The sequence below is a fragment of the Ctenopharyngodon idella genome, chromosome 14 (genome assembly GCF_019924925.1).
Source record: "Ctenopharyngodon idella isolate HZGC_01 chromosome 14, HZGC01, whole genome shotgun sequence".
Taxonomy (NCBI): domain Eukaryota; kingdom Metazoa; phylum Chordata; class Actinopteri; order Cypriniformes; family Xenocyprididae; genus Ctenopharyngodon; species Ctenopharyngodon idella.
In genome coordinates this window covers 32,385,944-32,404,666 of record NC_067233.1, presented here as the reverse complement: position 1 = coordinate 32,404,666, position 18,723 = coordinate 32,385,944, and the positions used below count along the sequence as shown (strand labels likewise).

The 18,723-nt window shown below is 41.6% G+C and overlaps 2 protein-coding genes across 2 annotated transcripts in view; one reads left to right on the top strand and one right to left on the bottom strand.

The window, feature by feature from the left end:
- fam199x (family with sequence similarity 199, X-linked) overlaps positions 1–18,723 on the top strand; it is a 143,880-nt gene that overhangs the window by 30,322 nt on the left and 94,835 nt on the right. Inside the window, exon 2 of the mRNA XM_051860376.1 lies at positions 16,343–16,516. Coding sequence (XP_051716336.1) covers positions 16,350–16,516 — 167 coding nt within the window. The 5' untranslated portion in view covers positions 16,343–16,349. The remainder of the gene's footprint in view (positions 1–16,342; positions 16,517–18,723) is intronic.
- On the bottom strand, positions 8,989–16,299 carry LOC127494450 (uncharacterized). Its single transcript, XM_051860373.1, has 2 exons — positions 11,246–16,299; positions 8,989–11,215 (listed from the first exon to the last, which is right to left on the bottom strand). Exons 1-2 carry the CDS (start codon positions 11,550–11,552, stop codon positions 10,143–10,145), a joined length of 1,380 nt encoding a protein of 459 aa, XP_051716333.1. The 5' UTR covers positions 11,553–16,299; the 3' UTR covers positions 8,989–10,142.

Here is an 18,723-nt window from a genome sequence, read left to right as displayed (position 1 = left end):
TCGCCTGAGTCAGGGGAGAGCGTCATGTCATATTCAGCTGAGCGCTGTCAGCATTGAGCTCGCTCTCGCGCCTTTTTCAATGAACGCGGCTTGCGGGGGTGTGGCTAGCAAGTGACACGCTCAGAGATTCAGCATTTTGCAACAAACGTCGGAAAAAGCACTCTTTTAGGGAGAATATATATCATGAGTCTCGCCTGAGTCAGGGAAGAACGCCATGTCATATTCAGCTGAGCACAGTAGTGAAAACACAGTGAGCCTGGCTTCCGCGTAGGACTTCCCCAGACGTTGCACGCACTCACTGTGCCTGTCATCAGCATGCAGAGAGGCTCTGCACATGCCACAGCCGTGGTGTGAAATTTGCAACAACGTCGCAGAAATTTGTTCTTTAGAAAGCTTATAATTATAATGCAACTGCGTTGCAAAAGGATACACCGAAGTGCACTTGCTCGATGCTGCAGGCGGCTCTGGGACGAAGCGCTGACCAGGCTGCTTGGGAGCGAGCGGTGGGTTGATCAGCGCTGCATTAGAGCGGCGATTGGCGATTGGCTCATCATTGGCTCGCGCGTTCCGCGCTGTCTTTAGTTTGTTTACTTTAACTTCATGAACCAATGGCCGTGCAGTTTACACTGCGTGATTGTATAAAGGCTTCAGAATTGGAGAAAAAGGAGTTTTCCCCATTGTGTCTTGTCTTATTAATAATCAATATTAATTAATAAGATGAACGGCGCAGTACTCGTGTAGTATCGCAAGGAAACCTCTGTTTGTTTTTTCAGAATTAAGTAGTAGGAAATTACTATGCATTCCATTAATTGGTATATTTCGTCAGGGCACAAAGAAATATAGAGCTAATCATGAACAATGCCTGTAAATAGCCTTAATGTTTTAAGGTTAACTTACTGTTAAAAATACTTAGGTTTTTTCAGCAAAAAAACGTAAAACATTTACGAATCTTTCATGTCATAAAGAGATGTATAATTTCCCTTTTATCGTTTTGTAGATAAATTTAAGATCCCTAAACCCCATCCCGAACCTAAACATACCCATATTATACAGAATGTTAAAATAATAAAATATAATGGACATAAATGTTTAGGAAAATGACAATTTTAGTAAAAATATAACATTAAAATGATATTTTGAGCCTCTAATCCTACACCTACCCCATAACCATTTCTTAAATTTGTAAGTCACTTTGGAGAAAAGCGTCTGCTAAATGTAAATGGGCAATTCCAGCGTTATGGAAGTGACATTTGCAGTCAAAACTTGAAATATAAATTCTCAGAGAATGCATTTAATACCAATATATCGAACCGTCTGTTTATATATTCAATATCCCTTACTAAAGGAGTCCAGACATTAGAAAAATGTCAGTCTATACCAGTGTTTCTCAAACTTTTTCTGCCATTCCCCACTTTGGAGGTAGGGAAGGGTTCCGAGCCCCACTTGTCCCCAGTTGCCCCAACAAAATGGTAATAAACTAGGCTTTTAGTTTAACTGTTAAAATGTATTAAAATATATTTTATTAACATCACATTATAAAAACATAACTTCAAATAACAGCATTAAAAACTTTTTTTTTTTAAGTTTTTAAACAGCATTAAAAACTTTTTGCATTAAAGTGCAATTATATTGTCACAAGTGAGGCTCCCGCACTTCCTTCCCCGCACCACCGGAGGGAGCCTTCACCGGAATACTGATATCATCTTTCGGACTACATTTCCCATAGGCCCTCATTCCTGGGACTGATTGCACACACACCTGCACCACATCACACTCACACTATTTAAGCAGCACGCACACACACACACACTGCGAAGTCTTGATTTGCCCCGGTGATCATTTCTAAGCGTTTTCTGTGGATTGTTATACTGTTGCCGATTGGACTGTTTATCTCTTGTGATTCTCTGCTGCCTGCCTTGATCCTTGCCTGTTTACTGGACTGTGTTTGTTTGCCGCCTGCCCTGATCTCTGCCTGCGTCCTGATACCGTTTGTCTGCCGCCTGCCTCGACCATTGCCTGTCCCCGTTTACGTCTCTGCCTCTGCCCTTACCTGTGTATACACTACTCTTAATAAAAGCTGCAAATGGATCCCCATGCTGTCGACCCATCATTACAGAAGACTTCGCCGACTAGCGATCCAGCAGCTATCATGCAGCTCTCTACTGAGCTATCCGCCCAGGCCAACCAGCTCGCAGTTCATCAACATCAGTTGAATCGATTGACTTCCCTTACCGAGGAGCTGGTAAAGACTCTACAGGGCCTTCGGTTCAGGCCTCCCGAGGTCGCCGCCTCGCCGCCCGCGGCTCCCGACAACCAGGCCTTCACTCCCGCTCCTGCGGTGAATCCACGACTCGCCTTCCCAAAGAAGTTTGATGGCAATCCAGCTAAATGTAAGGGATTTCTGCTTCAATGCTCACTCTTTGTTAACCAACAGCCGGCTCTGTATCCCTCCGATTCCAGTCGGATATCCTTCGTTTGCTCGCTGTTGTCTGGTAAAGCACTGGATTGGGCCACGGCTGTGTGGGGAGAGGACGGCTCCGCGTTTCCCACATTCTCCGCATTTCTTCGAAAGTTCAAAGAGGTTTTCGAACATCCCGCGGGAGGTAAGAGCGCTGGAGATCAACTGCTGTCGCTATGCCAGGGCAAAACCACCGCTGCTGAGTATGCTCTCACATTCCGAACTCTAGCAGCTCAAACAAATTGGGTCGACGACACGTTGAAGTTGCTGTTTCGCAAAGGTCTGTCCCTAGAACTTCAAGCCGAGCTAGCCTGCCGTGACGAGGGAAGAACGCTTAGCGAATTCATAGAGCTGGCCATCCAAATTGATAATTTACTTCGCTCTCGACGTCCGCTCCGTGGGGCCACTTCCCAAACTTTAACCAACCCCACTCCAGAACCCATGCAGCTCGGCTATACACCGCTACACCCAGAAGAAAGAGAAAGAAGAAGACAACTCCACCTGTGTCTGTACTGCGGCCAAGCCGGCCACATCAAAATCAATTGTCCCATCCGGCCAAGTCCCTCTAACCCGAAAGCGGTGAGTTCCCAGCAATCCACCAACTATTCAGCTAACAGTTTCAAAATACCAGTACATGTGACTGTCAACAACCACTGCATACCCACTCAGGCGCTCATAGACTCTGGGGCTGCAGGCAACTTCATGTCAAATACTTTCATTCAGGAACACAACATCACTCTAACGGCTTGTGACTCTCAATTGACAGTGGAGGCGCTAGATGGTCGGCCCATCGGAGAGGGGAAGGTCGCACACATTACTGCTGAGGTTGACCTGCAAGTAGGAGTATTACACCATGAACCCATCCGATTTTACGTCATCCACTCACCCAACAATCCAGTCATCCTTGGTCTCCCGTGGCTCCGGACCCACAACCCACATATTTCCTGGAAGGAGGGACAGATTATTCAGTGGGATTCATCCTGTCATGAACTTTGTCTGAAACAAGTCACCCCATTACCAGTTCAAGCTGTATCAATCCACACAGTTAATTCCGACGAGTCCCACATTCCCGTCGAGTATGCTGACCTGGCAACCGCTTTCAGCAAGAGCAAAGCCACCGAGTTACCCCCACATCGATCCAGTGACTGTGCCATCGACTTACTACCAGGTACCACGCCCCCCAAGGGCAGAATTTTCCCTTTATCCCAACCTGAATCTGCTGCTATGAAAAAATTCATTGAAGAGGAGCTAGCCAAAGGTTTCATCCGGCCCTCAACGTCACCAGCAGCATCAGGCTTCTTCTTTGTCAAGAAGAAGGACGGTAGTCTCAGACCCTGCATTGACTACCGCGGACTTAATGATATCACCGTCAAATTTCGTTACCCTTTGCCCCTGGTTCCAGCAGCTCTAGAGCAGTTACGGCAGGCTAAATACTTTACCAAGCTGGATCTTCGCTGTGCCTATAATCTGATACGCATCAGAGAGGGGGACGAATGGAAAACTGCCTTTTCCACCGCCACTGGCCACTACGAGACCCTTGTGATGCCGTTCGGGCTGGCCAACAGTCCCTCCGTGTTCCAGTCTTTCATCAACGATGTCTTCCGGGACATGCTCAACCGCTGGGTCGTAGTTTACATAGATGACATCCTCATCTATTCCAGCACGTTTGAGGAACACATCCAACACGTCCGGGCTGTTCTACAACGCCTCATTCAACACCAACTCTACGCCAAGGCCGAGAAATGTGAATTTCACCGCACATCCACGTCATTCTTGGGGTATGTCATCAGTCACGAGGGAGTGGCTATGGACGACAGCAAGGTGAGAGCAGTTCTAGAATGGCCACGACCACGAACACTGAAAGAACTGCAACGATTCCTGGGGTTCGCTAATTTCTACAGGCGGTTTATAAGGAACTTCAGTGGCATTGCAGCACCTCTAACCTCCATGACCAAACGACAATCCACCCGTCTCACCTGGTCCAATGAGGCGATACAGGCTTTCCAGGAATTAAAGGAACGTTTCACCACTGCTCCCATTCTCCGTCACCCAGATCCAGAGCTCCCCTTCATCGTAGAGGTTGACGCATCCAGCACAGGCATCGGGGCCGTACTCTCACAACGTCAAGGAAATCCAGCCAAAATGTTTCCGTGTGCATTCTACTCGAGGAAGTTATCAGCAGCAGAACGAAACTACGATGTAGGCAACCGGGAGCTACTAGCCATGAAGGCAGCGTTGGAGGAGTGGCGGCACTGGCTGGAGGGAGCACAGCACCCATTCACCATACTCACGGACCACAAGAACCTTGAATATCTCCGTTCAGCCAAACGCTTAAACCCCAGACAAGCCAGGTGGGCCATGTTCTTCACCAGATTTCAGTTTACCGTGACATATCGACCAGGCTCAAGGAACCTCAAAGCCGACGCGCTGTCTCGCCAAGTGGAGGAGGTAGAGAGAACAAAGAGCGATGAAAACATCATCCCCGACAAACTTCTGGTCGCTCCCGTACAATGGGACATCATGACAGAAATCACCGAACTCAACGCACAGACGGTACCACCCCCGGAATGCCCACCAGATCGCACGTTCGTACCAGAAGCCCTCCGCAACAAGTTACTACATCAAGTGCATGCTCTTCCCAGTTCTGGTCACCCGGGTATTACTGCCACATTCCATCTGTTACAGAACCGGTTCTGGTGGGAGACCATGCTTGCGGAGACCACTCAATTCGTAAAAAACTGCGCAGCTTGTCAAACCTCAAAACCATCCCGTCAAGTACCCTCCGGATTGTTACAGCCACTGCCCATTCCTCAACGTCCCTGGTCCCACATAGCAATTGACTTCGTCACCGACCTCCCTGTGTCCCGTGGCCACACCACCATTCTTACGGTTGTGGACCGATTCTCCAAAGCCTGTCGACTCATTCCACTACCCAAACTACCATCTGCTTTTGAAACAGCAGAGACCCTCTGCAACTATGTATTCCGTTTCTACGGCTTGCCAGAGGACATTGTATCGGACAGAGGGCCACAGTTCACGTCCCGGGTATGGGCAGCCTTCTTCAAACACCTGAATGTCAATGTCAGTCTCACATCAGGATATCACCCCGAATCCAATGGCCAAACAGAACGCATGAACCAAGAGCTCACCAGATTCCTACGCACTTACTGCCAACAAAATCAAAAAGACTGGAGTCGTTACCTGATGTGGGCGGAATACGCACAAAACTCTCTCCAGAAAGCCGCCACTGGCGTGACTCCCTTCAAATGTGTACTTGGCTACCAGCCACCACTTTTCCCTTGGTCCGGCGAACCCACCAATCTACCATCCGTGACAGAGTGGCTGCAACGCAGTGAGGAAACCTGGGACCTCGCCCATCACCATCTGCAGCGCGCTGTGAGAAGGCAGGAGGTACAGGCCAATCGTCACCGGCGTCCCAGTCCAGAGTACACCGTGGGCCAATGGGTCTGGCTATCCACACGAGATCTCCGCCTCCGACTTCCATGCAGAAAGCTCAGTCCCAGGTTTGTAGGGCCTTTTCAAATTATTAAACAAATTACACCCGTGTCATTCCGATTAGACCTACCTGCTAACTACCGTGTTTCTCCCACTTTCCATGTGTCGTTGCTGAAACCCTCTGGTGGTCCGAGGGGGGAGTCGGAGGGAGCCGAGGCCCGCAACCCCCCACCCATGCTGATCGAAGGTGAGGAGGCTTACCAAGTTCGAGAACTACTCGATTCCAGGCGCCGGGGTGGGAGACTTCAGTACCTGGTCGACTGGGAGGGGTACGGCCCGGAGGAGCGATCCTGGGTCGATGTGGATGATATCCTGGACCCCTCACTCACAGAAGAGTTTCATAGGACGCATCCGGAGAGACCGGCCCCTCGACCACGTGGTAGACCCCGGCGTCATCCGCCTCCTCGCGTCTGGAGCCGCTCGCGGGGGGGGGCTCTGTCACAAGTGAGGCTCCCGCACTTCCTTCCCCGCACCACCGGAGGGAGCCTTCACCGGAATACTGATATCATCTTTCGGACTACATTTCCCATAGGCCCTCATTCCTGGGACTGATTGCACACACACCTGCACCACATCACACTCACACTATTTAAGCAGCACGCACACACACACACACTGCGAAGTCTTGATTTGCCCCGGTGATCATTTCTAAGCGTTTTCTGTGGATTGTTATACTGTTGCCGATTGGACTGTTTATCTCTTGTGATTCTCTGCTGCCTGCCTTGATCCTTGCCTGTTTACTGGACTGTGTTTGTTTGCCGCCTGCCCTGATCTCTGCCTGTGTCCTGATACCGTTTGTCTGCCGCCTGCCTCGACCATTGCCTGTCCCCGTTTACGTCTCTGCCTCTGCCCTTACCTGTGTATACACTATTCTTAATAAAAGCTGCAAATGGATCCCCATGCTGTCGACCCATCATTACATATATTATCACTTTGTATGAAAAGACTGTTCAAAAGTAAATAAAAATAATAATTCAATTGAATTAGGAATTAACCCTTTCATGCGTGAGTTTAAATTAAAATATTCTAGCTGAGTTTTTGTTTCCCCTTATTGTTTCCATGGCAACGCTTCATGCTTGTCATGTCACACACCGCAGCTATAATAACACAGTACAACATATGTATCGCTTTTATTTAGTTTCTCCTTTTTTAAAATATTCACAAACTTGCTTACCATGTCATTAACTATCTGATATTCCGATTCTCAAATATGTGTGTGTGTGTGTGTGTTTTGTCGTTTAAAAACCTTAATAAATGATCTTGATCTATAACGCGAAATGGGTGCCACCATGTTTGTTTGCGCAGCTGCTCAGAGAGTCCTGTCAGTCAGATTTACAGCATGTGAATTGGACATCGGAAGGTAGGCCTATATTACAGTACAACTTACTTCCCTCGGGATGTCACGTTTTTACTTGTTGGTTAAAGCAAACATGAATAGCCTATTGATCATAATTCCACGATCAAGCTGACAAAATAAAAATAATAATATTGCAATAATTTTTTACTTGAAATGTGATCATTTTGAGTAAAGACTTTGCTTTAAACTGCGCAAACTAGCCAAAAACCGTGCAATCATTTAGACACAAAACATAAAACTGACATGATTGCGAGTGACAATAGTGTCAGTCGGTTCACCTGAATAAGTGGACCAAGAGGTGAACCAAGTGAAAAAGGACCCAGTTCTCTTTACGTTCACACTGTCCCTGTCCCTGAAAGAGGACTCAGATCCTTTTTTGGTCCACTTAAGTAGGAATGTGGTCTCAGACCTCTTTGTGTTCATATTGTTGCTTGCTAGTCCAGTTCAGTGTTTGATGGCTGACCTATGGCCTTCAAAATTTGATCCCATTCACTTACATTGTACACTACCAGTCAAAAGTTTGGAAACGGTAAGATTTTTAATGATTTAAAAGAAGTTTCGTCTGATCACCAAGGCTGCATTTATTTAATTAAAAATACAGTAAAAACAGTAATATTTTGAAATATTTTTATAATTTAAAATAACTTTTCTGTTTGAATACAATTTGATTGTAAGCTGAATTTTCAGCATCATTACTCCAGTCTTCAGTGTCACATGATCCTTCAGAAATCATTCTAATATGCTGATCTGCTGCTCAAGAAACATTTATTGTGTATAATTGTACAAAATATTTGTGTACAATATTTTTTTTTCAGGATTCTTTGATGAATAGAAAGTTCAAAAGAACAGCATTTATTTGAAATATAATCTTTTGTAACATTATAAATGTCTTTACTGTCACTTTTGATCGATTTAATGCATCCTTGCTGAATAAAAGTATTAATTTCTTTAATTTCTTTTCAAAAAAATAAAAATAAAAATACTTACTGACCCCAAACTTTTGAACGGTAGTGTATAATGTTACAAAAGCTTTGTATTTCAGATAAATGCTGTTCTTTTGAACATTCTATTCGTCAAGAAATCCTGAAAAAAAAAAAAAAAAAAAAGTACACAACTGTTTTCAACATTGATAATAATCATAAATGTTTCTTGAGCAGCAAATCAGCATATTAGGATGATTTCTGAAGGATCACGTGACACTGAAGACTGGAGTAATGATGCTGAAAATTCAGCTTTGCCATCACAGGAATAAATTACTTTATAAAATATATTCAAACAGAAAACAGTTATTTTAAATTGTAATAATATTTTACAATATTACTGTTTTTGCTGTATTTTTAATTAAATAAATGCAGCCTTGGTGAGCAGACGAAACTTCTTTTAAAAACATTAAAAATCTTAACTTTTGACTGGTAGTGTATGTGCCTCACTAAACAAGAAATTTATTTGTAAAGATTATTATTATTACGGAGCCCTGCACATGACATGCAGGGAAAAAAATAGTAGGCTAAATCGTGCACAGGGCTCTGTATATTATTAATTGTTATTTTGTAAAACGACATTGCTACAAATGCTCTTGAACGTGCTTAAAGGGTTAGTTCACCCAAAAATGAAATTTCTGTCATTAATTACTCACCCTCATGTCGTTCCACCAATGTTGACTATTTTAATGATAAAATAATTATTAATTATAATTATAATTAACAGATAATTCAGTTCAGTACACGCGCTGTGACGGCTGGTTGTCTGTGCATGCGCTAAGGTGTGTGCGCTCGTACAACCGTATGTATAAAAAATAAACTGACAAGGCATGCAGGCTCTCTTACACAGTTTGGAAGCAGTTAAAATCACAATAAACAAGTGTACGTTGTGAATGAATAATTTGTAGAGTTCTGAGAGAAGACGCAGCAATGATGCACAGTTGATTTGTACTGAGGCATTTGATGATCAAACTACATTGGAATTCGCGAGTTTTTAGCAAACCGTACCGTAAGATGAAATCGAACCTGAGATGGACTCGGTTCGGTTCGTCTTTAAGGGGTCTGAAATCGTTTGGAGTGTTCACATATGGGCCAAAAATCACACACACTGCGCTCAGACCCCTGAAAAGGACCAAGTGTGAAAACACCCTTAAAGAGCGACATCTATTGTTTAAATTTTGTTATAAAATCCACCGAATTTGAAAGTTGAGACCTTTTTGCATATTAAACTAACAAAGCACAACAATTGAATATGTTCTGATATATACGGTAAGCCTGCAACAGATCACAGCAATATAAAGAAGCAAGTCATATGCATATGATTTAATATGAAGCGTCCATAACAGTCACATCCGTAACGCTTATTATGGTTGTTCAGAGCGAAGTATGGTTGGTTGAAAATTTAATTTAAGCATTGTTACTTACCTCATGTGTTGTGGATAAACAAGGCAATTTTCTTAATTTCTGTTAGAGCACATTAATACAGTATAGTACAAACCTAAATGGACAACTTAAAAAGGGTTTTGTTCTTTTGGTAAAAACTTTTTTTCATGGTAAGTGTAACGGGTGCATGAAGATGAGATGAGGGCGAATCCAAATGCACACACAGTTTATTAACAGAAGGCAAAGTCACAGATAATCCATTCCAAACCTTGAGCAGGCAAATAGTCCAGACAAGAGTGACATGGGAAAATAATCCAAAAACACCTGAAGAAAACAAGAACGTCCAAGCACCCCCTGATCAGACACAAACAACAACCCATAAAACCTAACTAAAAAGCAAGAGTTTAAATACACAATGCAATGAGTAGATAATGAACAACAGCTGGAACTAATGCAGGTGACCACTAATATGACGACACAGAAATGAAAACCAAACAGGAAAGGAACACAGACACAATGGAAACTCAGAATGCATTTCAACATAAAAGTCCTTTAACAAGACAAAACAAGACTGAGATCGTGACATACCTCCCCCCCCCAAAAAAAAACAATCCAGGAAAGTCCAGGAGGGAGGTGGGAGGAGGTGGAACAGGAGGAGGGATGGAGGACCTGGCCCATGTGGTGGAGACTGAGGCAGATTGGGAGGCCAGGGTGGAACAGGCTGAACAGGCAGCCAGGGCGGAAAAGGCTTGATAACAGGCCAGGGCAGAGCAGGCTGGACAGGTGGCCAGGGTGGAGAAGGCTTGATAGGCGTCCAGGGCGGAGCTGGTGACCACCACTGCAGTGCAGTCAGGGCTGAAGACCTCCACAGTGGCGCAGACGACCAGCACAGCAGTGCAGACAGGCTTGAAGATCCCCACGGTGGCGCAGACGACCACCAGTGCCGTGTAGCCGTACTTGAAGACCCCCAGGGCGGATCAGGTGGATCTAGAAGCCAACATAGCTGACCAGACAAAACTGAAACATTAAACACAAAAAAGTTAGAAGTGACCATTAGGGCTGCAACCGGACAGGCAGGGATCTCAGGAACGCCCTCCAAGGCATTGCCAAAAGGGAACTCCAGCGATCTGGTCGTATTGAGGCAAGCAAACAACTCAGGAATAACCTCTAAGGTTGTGTCGAGGCAGGTAAACAGTTCAACAACGACCTCTACGGTCGTTTCGAGGCACACAGGAAACTCAGGAACCACTTCTGTGGTCACATCAGGGCCAACAGAGCACTCAGGAACAATCTCCTTAGTCTTATTAAGGCAAACAGGGGACTCAAGGACAACTTCCTTGGTCATATCCAGACAAACAGGGAACTCAGGGACTAGAACAGGCTCTGAAGCGGGCTCATGGGCTGAAGGCTCAGACGTGGCAGCCATCTCGGCTGAGGGCTTGGGCGTGGGAACCGTCTCGGCTGAGGGCTCAGGGGTGGCAACCATCTCAGCTGAGGGCTCAGGCATGGCAGCCATCTCAGCTGAGGGCTCAGGCATGGCAGCCATCTCACGGGTTGAAGCAGACTCTGGAGCAGACTCATGGGCTGAAGCGGGCTCTGGAGCAGACTCAAGGACTGGAGCGGGCTCTAAAGAGGATTCATGGACTAGAGCGGGCTCTGGAGAGAATTCATGGACAGGAGCTGTCTCGAGCAGATTCATCGACTGGAGCGGGCTCTGGAGCGGATTCAAGGACTGGAGTGGGCTCATGGGCTGGAACGGGCTCTGGAGTGGACTCTTGGGCTGGAGACTCTGGCATGTCAAATGTAGTGGGAATCTCACAATCCTCCTCCATGACACCCACCGTGAATACAGATCCATTCAGTTGCAAAGCAATGTCTATATAATATTCTAGGGTCCAGTTAGTACTGTGCAGCGGCATACATGAATTGAGTGGCTTGGCAAGACCTCCTCGAAAAATAAAATATCATGAGGCACACAGAGTCTAGAGATGTTAAATTTGCCAGTTCAACAAAGTCTTGAACGTAGTCCTCAATCGGGCGGTCTCCCTGATGGAGACGCATGATCTGTGCGGCTGGATTCATGTTTTTGATGGGTCGTTCTGTAACGGGTGCATGAAGATGAGACGAGGGCAACTCCAAATGCATACACAGTTTATTAACAGAAGGCAAAGTTATAGATAATCCATTCCAAACCTTGAGCAGGCAAATAGTCCAGACAAGAGTGACATGGGAAAATAATCCAAAAACACCTGAAGAAAACAAGAACGTCCAAGCACCCCCTGATCAAACACATGAACACCAACAACGACCCATAAAACCTAACTAAAAAGCAAGAGTGAGTAGATAATGAACAACAGCTGGAACTAATGAAAGTGACCATGGTGACTAATATGACAACACATAGAAATGAAAACCAAATAGGAAAGGAACACAGACACAATGGAAACTCAGAATGCATTTCAACATGAAAGTCCTTTAACAAGACAAAACAAGACCGTGATGTGGAGAAAAGGAAAAAAAAAAAAAAAAAAAGATTGTGACAGTAAGGGTGACCTTTGCATGGAATTGCCCAAATGTAAATGTTAAAACTATACTGTTATAAATAAAGGAATAACAGACAAACAAGCGTAATCATAATAATTAACTTTTTTGCAAAAATGTCAAAAGTGGTACCAAAAGTAGTTCAAATGATGATGAGTTGCAGTCGCAGTCCTCTCTGGCGGTAATAGTTTTTTATAGGGTACAGAGCAGAATTTAACTTATTAATCCATGAAAAAATGAATCCGGCTTCTCTCCGTTTGGATCTGTTCCTTACAAACATATGGATTCTAAAGATTTAGAGTACAGCAAACAAATAAAATTGATGTGATTTGTGAATTTATGTTGTGCTTTGGTGTATCTTATGAATTGTCAGTCGCTGCATAGGAGAAACTTCTGTGTCGCACAGCAAACAAACTAAATATTACAAAGTGGTTAAACAATTACAGAAATTGTATTCATTTAAATGCTTTGTTAATGGTAAGTCATGTTAATAAAGGGTCTACAAACTTTAGTAACACACCAGTTAATGTTGAAATAGTGTACACTTTACAATAAGGTTCACAAATTCCATTAATGAATGCTTTGTTAATGGAAAGTCATGTTAATAAAGGGTCTACAAATGTTAGTAACACATCAGTTAATGTTGAAATAGTCTTCACTTTACAATAAGGTTCAATTAAATTCAATTAATAAATGCTTTGTTGAATGTAAGAAATGATAGTAAAGTGCATATAAACATGAGCAACATATCTGTTAATGTTCAGATGGTTTCCACTTCAGAATTATGTTTACAGCCCAAATCAATGCCTTATTAATAAATAATGCTAAGGTACACAATGGCATTTTACCTTTAGGGTAAGATGATGAGTTAGAAATGTTCACCCTTAGTGTGTCAACTGCTACATAAGCTAATGTAAATCTGTATAGTAAGTTAACCTTAAAACATTAAGGCTATTTACAGGCATTGTTCATGATTAGTTCATGTTATCTAATGCATTAACTAATGTTAACTACTTGCGCTGTTAACGTGAATAGATGCATTAATATATGCATGAATTAACGTTAACAAAGATTAACTAATGCTGAACAGAGGTGTTGTTCATGGTTAGTTAATGTTAACTAATGCATTAATTAATGTTAACTACTTGCGCTGTTAACGCGAATAGATTCATTAATATATGCGTGAGTTAAGTTAACAAAGATTAACTAATGCTGAACAGGTGTTGTTCATGGTTAGTTAATGTTAACTAATACAACCTTATTGTAAAGTGTTACCATGGCTAAATAATGCAAACAAGCAATTGGACAACATTTCTTGCGAATAAAGAATCAAAAAGCATGTACAATGGATAAATAAAATGGAGTAGCCTAGGCACGGGCAATAATGAAATGATTCTGATTAAACCATATTGTTGATGAAAATAATATGAGAAAAATAAACGTGCTTGTTATTATTAAGGCATCAATGTTTTTGAAAAAGAAACATCCACAATTAATATTACTGTTTCAAATAACAACAATGCTGTTTGAGATGCAAGCTCTACACTACACTGGTAAACTGAAGTGCTTTGCTAGTGGATTATTTAACTCAATAAAACACATCCTATAAGAGATTATTCAGATATTTTTACAACACAAACATAATATTACAACTTATATCTGCACAAAATGACTCGAATGCACAAGTGAACTTGAACTACGTTACATGCTAGTCAGAGTGTGTATCTCCTTTTGTGGATGCGCTCTTCCCATAACAACATGCTGAAACACAGTAACTAAACCCAAACACTTCAAAATGTTTTATTAAAATAGTGTTCTCTTCATAGTGTTATGTAATATGATTGGATTATATGGATAATATGATGATTAGTTATGATTGGAACTGTCATGGTTATAATTGATTAATTCATTAATAAATTTAATTGATTAATCTGTTTTTATTTTTTACAAAGAAGATTATTCAATGTTATTTAATTACTGTTTCTTTATTCAGTTTCTTGCCTGAATACTACTGTTGGATCTACCTAGAAACAGTAAAGCAGCCTATTTCATTTGTGTCTTTATTCTATTGTGTTTATTTGTGCTATTGTTAGTAATTTGTTTATTTGTTCTTATTTTATTACTGTTTATTTGTATTCATCAATTTACCATTTAAAATCAAGCTTCCTTGTGCTGTGTGTAAGCTATTGCAACTAGTGAATCATTTCAAAAGAGTCCGCACACTCCACCAAAGATGAAAAAACATCAGATGCAAGACAAAAAACAAAACTTTACTGAAAAAAAGAGCAAACGTTTCGGTCATATGTGACCTTTGTCAATGCCAAACTTACAATGCTTAGTTCAGGAGCCATCTTGATTTAAGGAGTCACATGGTTGCATAGATCACATGATCAATTGAACGAAATTATAACAAATAATCCAAACAAATTATTTATCATACTACATGAAAATAATCCAAAAAGAAAAAAAAATTAATAATAATAATAATCCAACTCAAAGAAAAAAATATGTATATGTATAACATACTAAATTACAAAGTATATCAACTGTAAGTCTAAAAATATGTATACAAAATTACCACAACATATTTTTGTAATATCATGATATAAATAAATTAGGGAACATTAACTGTATTTTGGAGTAACAAGATATAATTCATAGAAAACATGACAATTGGAGTTCTTCATTCAATCTCTTTGGATGTACACAGTCCATATAATAAATCCACTTAATTTCACATTGTAATAATCTTTTGTCAGTGTCACCACCTCTTCTTGAGCTTGTCAATCTCTGAATACCACAAAATCTCATGTCAGTAAGCTTGTGACCAGCATCTACAAAATGTCTGACCACAGGACATTTCTATTAGAACTGTCCTTCTAATAGAACTTCTGTGCTGAGTTGGCGGTTGGTCTTACCAATATATTGTAGACCACATGGACACATAAGATAGATAACAAAAGATGATGAGCAAGTAATAGTCTCTCTGATTTTGCAACAAAATTACCCCACTGTAAAACAAATACATTGAGTTAGCAAATATTTGTGAGATAATTGTAATGACAATTCATCAACGTTTATATATGAAAAAAGCTTATAAGCTTTATCCTATAAAGTGATCTCTTCAGAATTTTTGATTGGCTAGACTTTCAATGGCTGGACAAAAAAACAAAATAATATTAAAAATATCTGTATGACAGTATATGCAGCGTTTTCCCCCGTGGTATCGAAGATATTGAATATAACACATAAAGAGACAAGACTATATTTTAACACTTTTTTTAAGAAATCTTCAAAGGTGAAATGTATGATTGTTTTTGTGTTTGGGCAAGAGACAAACACATCCAATTGTCTTTCAAAAGTTTTATTTTTCTTGCAAGAAAAAGGCAAACAGTCATACAGATACTCGAAGGGTTCATGGGTTTCAAATGTATCTGTGACCATTTGCATTTGGATTTCCTATTATTTTGTCACACATATCACTTTCACTTTCTGCGCACAAATACTATTGAATGAACGAACTCGTGTTACGCAGCTTACGTGAATCAATATAATATGTTATAATATAATTCTGTTGTAATACAATGTCCTTTAAGGGGGCGGGGTTGTCTGTGCCATCTCCCGGAAATTACTTTTTGCAGGGTGGGGTGCCTGCAATTGTTTACGTTCATGTAAGACACAACTGTGTTTATGAGGATACTCGCTGAGACAGGCATTTTGACATAATTTTGTGGGTATGTGTCCGTTCATTCACAAAAAGACACAAAAGAGAACTCAATTGAATGGTTTAAAACTGCTAAAACATGTGCAAATGATAAACTTTCGCTCTATGATAGTTAAACTTTGTAATTAATGTTATATTGTTATATTAACTGGTCTGTACTTTACCAGATTTCACCTAGTTTATACCATAGTTAAAAAAAAAATTGCCAAAAAAGGATGTTTGTATGTGTCTGGCAGTTCAGTAAGCTTTAAGGCTTAACTGACAAAATGGCAAATAGCAACAAGGCTTCTCAGCGCCGCACATTTAATCCAAATATTTAGGCTGTCAGTAATTTATCTGTTGTAAGGTCAATTCTGATGCCAGTATCTGTTCTTCTGATATAGCTTGCAGATGTCTGAGCATGTCTATGAGAAGTTCCTTGCTCCAGAAGAGCCATTTCCACTGCTTTCACAACGAGGAAACTTCAGTGAAGATGCCACACTGGATATTAGCGACTTTGGGTGTCAGTTGTCATCGTGTCACCGAACAGACCCTTTACGCCGCTTTCACAGCAGCAGGTAAGTGACTAGTGATTAGGCAGGAGTTTATTAGTAGTGGACAAGGGAATACTAATTTACACTATATTGCCAAAAGTTTTGGGACATCTGCCTTTACATGCACATGAACTTTAATGACATCCCCTTCCTAATCCATAGGTTTAATATGGAGTTGGCCCACCCTTTGCAGCTATAACAGCATCAGCTCTTCTGGGAAGGCTTTCCACAAGGTTTAGGAGTGTGTTTATGGGAATTTTTGACCATTCTTGTAGAAGCGCATTTGTGTGGTCAGGCACTGATGTTGGATGAGAAGGCCTGGCTCACAGTCTCCACTCTAATTCATCCCAAAGGTGATTTATTGGGTTGAGGTCAGGACTCTGTACAGGCCATTCAGGTCTTTATGGACCTTGCTTTGTGCACTGGTGCGCAGTCATGTTGGAACAGGAAGGGGCCATCCCCAAACTGTTCCCACAAAGTTGGGAGCATGAAACTGTCCAAAATGTCTTGGTATGCTGAAGCATTAAGTGTTCCTTTCACTGGAACTAAGAGGCCAACCCCTGAAAAACAACCCCCCTCCACCAAACTTTATACTTGGCACAATGCATTCAGGCAAGAACCGTTCTCCTGGCAACCACAAAACCCAGACTCGTCCATTGGATTGCCAGACAGAGAAGCGTGATTCGTCACTCCAGAGAACACGTCTCCACTGCTCTAGAGTCCAGTGGTGGCGTGCTTTACACCACTGCATCCAATGCTTTGCATTGCACTTGGTGATGTAAGGCTTGGATGCAGCTCCTCTGCCATGGAAACCCATTCCATGATGCTTTCTACTCACTGTTCTTGAGCTATTCTGAAGGCCACAAGAAGTTTGTACGTCTGTAGCTATTGACTCTGCAGAAAGTTGGCGACTTCTGTTCACTGTGCGCCTCAACATGCACTGACCACGCTCTGTGATTTTATGTGGTCTATCCCTTTGTGGCTGAGTTGCTGTTGTTCCCAACTGCTTCCACTTTGTTATAATACCACTAACAGTTGTATTACTGGAATATTTAGTAGTGATTTTTACAGGTGGCAACCTATCATGGTACCCCGCTTGAATTTACTGAACTCCTGAGAGCGACCCATTCTTTCACAAATGTTTGTAGAATCAGTCTGCATGCCTAGGTGCTTGATTTTATACACCTGTGGCCATGGAAGTGATTGGAACACCTGAATTCAATGATTTGGAGGGGTGTCCCAATACTTTTGGCAATATAATGTGTGTATATGTGTATATATAAATTAGGGGTGTATCGGTACACAAAACTGACAGTTTGGTACATACCTCGGTTTTGAAGTCACGGTTCGGTATGGGTTCGTGTACAGCAGGGGGAAGAAAACTAAACATAAAATTGCTTCTTTTTTATTACAGTAGTTTAATGAACAAATTGTGTCTCTGTCTTTAAATAAATTAAATTATAACTAAAAGTTTCTTAAGGATAAAAACAATTGTCTGTTAATGCTGTAAACTATGTATGAAGCCCTTACTTGCACATTACTATAATAACATCAGAGGTTAACATCAGAGCCCAAACTATTAGCCTAAATTCAGAAGCTATGTATTTTTAGTATAATAATCAACACTCAAATAACAAATTGTATGCAAACACGTAAGGCAGTGTTTGCATTAACTTCTAAATCTAATTATAAAATTGTTTTTACTCCAATTTGTTGTTGAAATATAATAATTTATACACAGTGACTGTCATTTTCATGAAAGATTTATTTAAACATACATTAAATAATCAAGTTATCACTAACAGGTTAAGTAAAATATAATGAATATATAGGCTAATAAAGTGCACACTGAGTGAAAGTGTTCATTTCTCTTGGTAGCTAACAAGCTGTGGACACTGAATGGCTTTTCTGAGGTAAATGCTACATGACACTATGTTTACAAGCTATTTCATTGATGTCTTTCTGTCATTGAAACACTGAGCGATTACACGATATGTTTCAGTAAGTTGTACTGTATCTTTCAACATAGGCCTACCTTCAGATGTTCATATAAGTTTATTCTGTAACTAGTATTAAAGAGGAAGAGATGATCGCGTTCGCTTGCACTCCGCTCTGACGCTTGAAAAAAGGCGACTGTACAGTGATCTGTCACGCCACATCAAAGAGCGTCAAAACGGCATTTATTGATTGAATTTTGTGATAAAATGGACAGAATTTGAGTGATGAGGCTT

Coding starts and splice junctions, on each gene's coding strand:
- LOC127494450 (XM_051860373.1), bottom strand. CDS start 11,552: ATGGATCTGTATTCACGGTGGGTGTCATGGAGGAGGATTGTGAGATTC. Junction 11,216..11,245: donor TCCAGAGTCTGCTTCAACCC/GTGAGATGGCTG, acceptor CTGAGCCCTCAG/CTGAGATGGCTGCCATGCCT.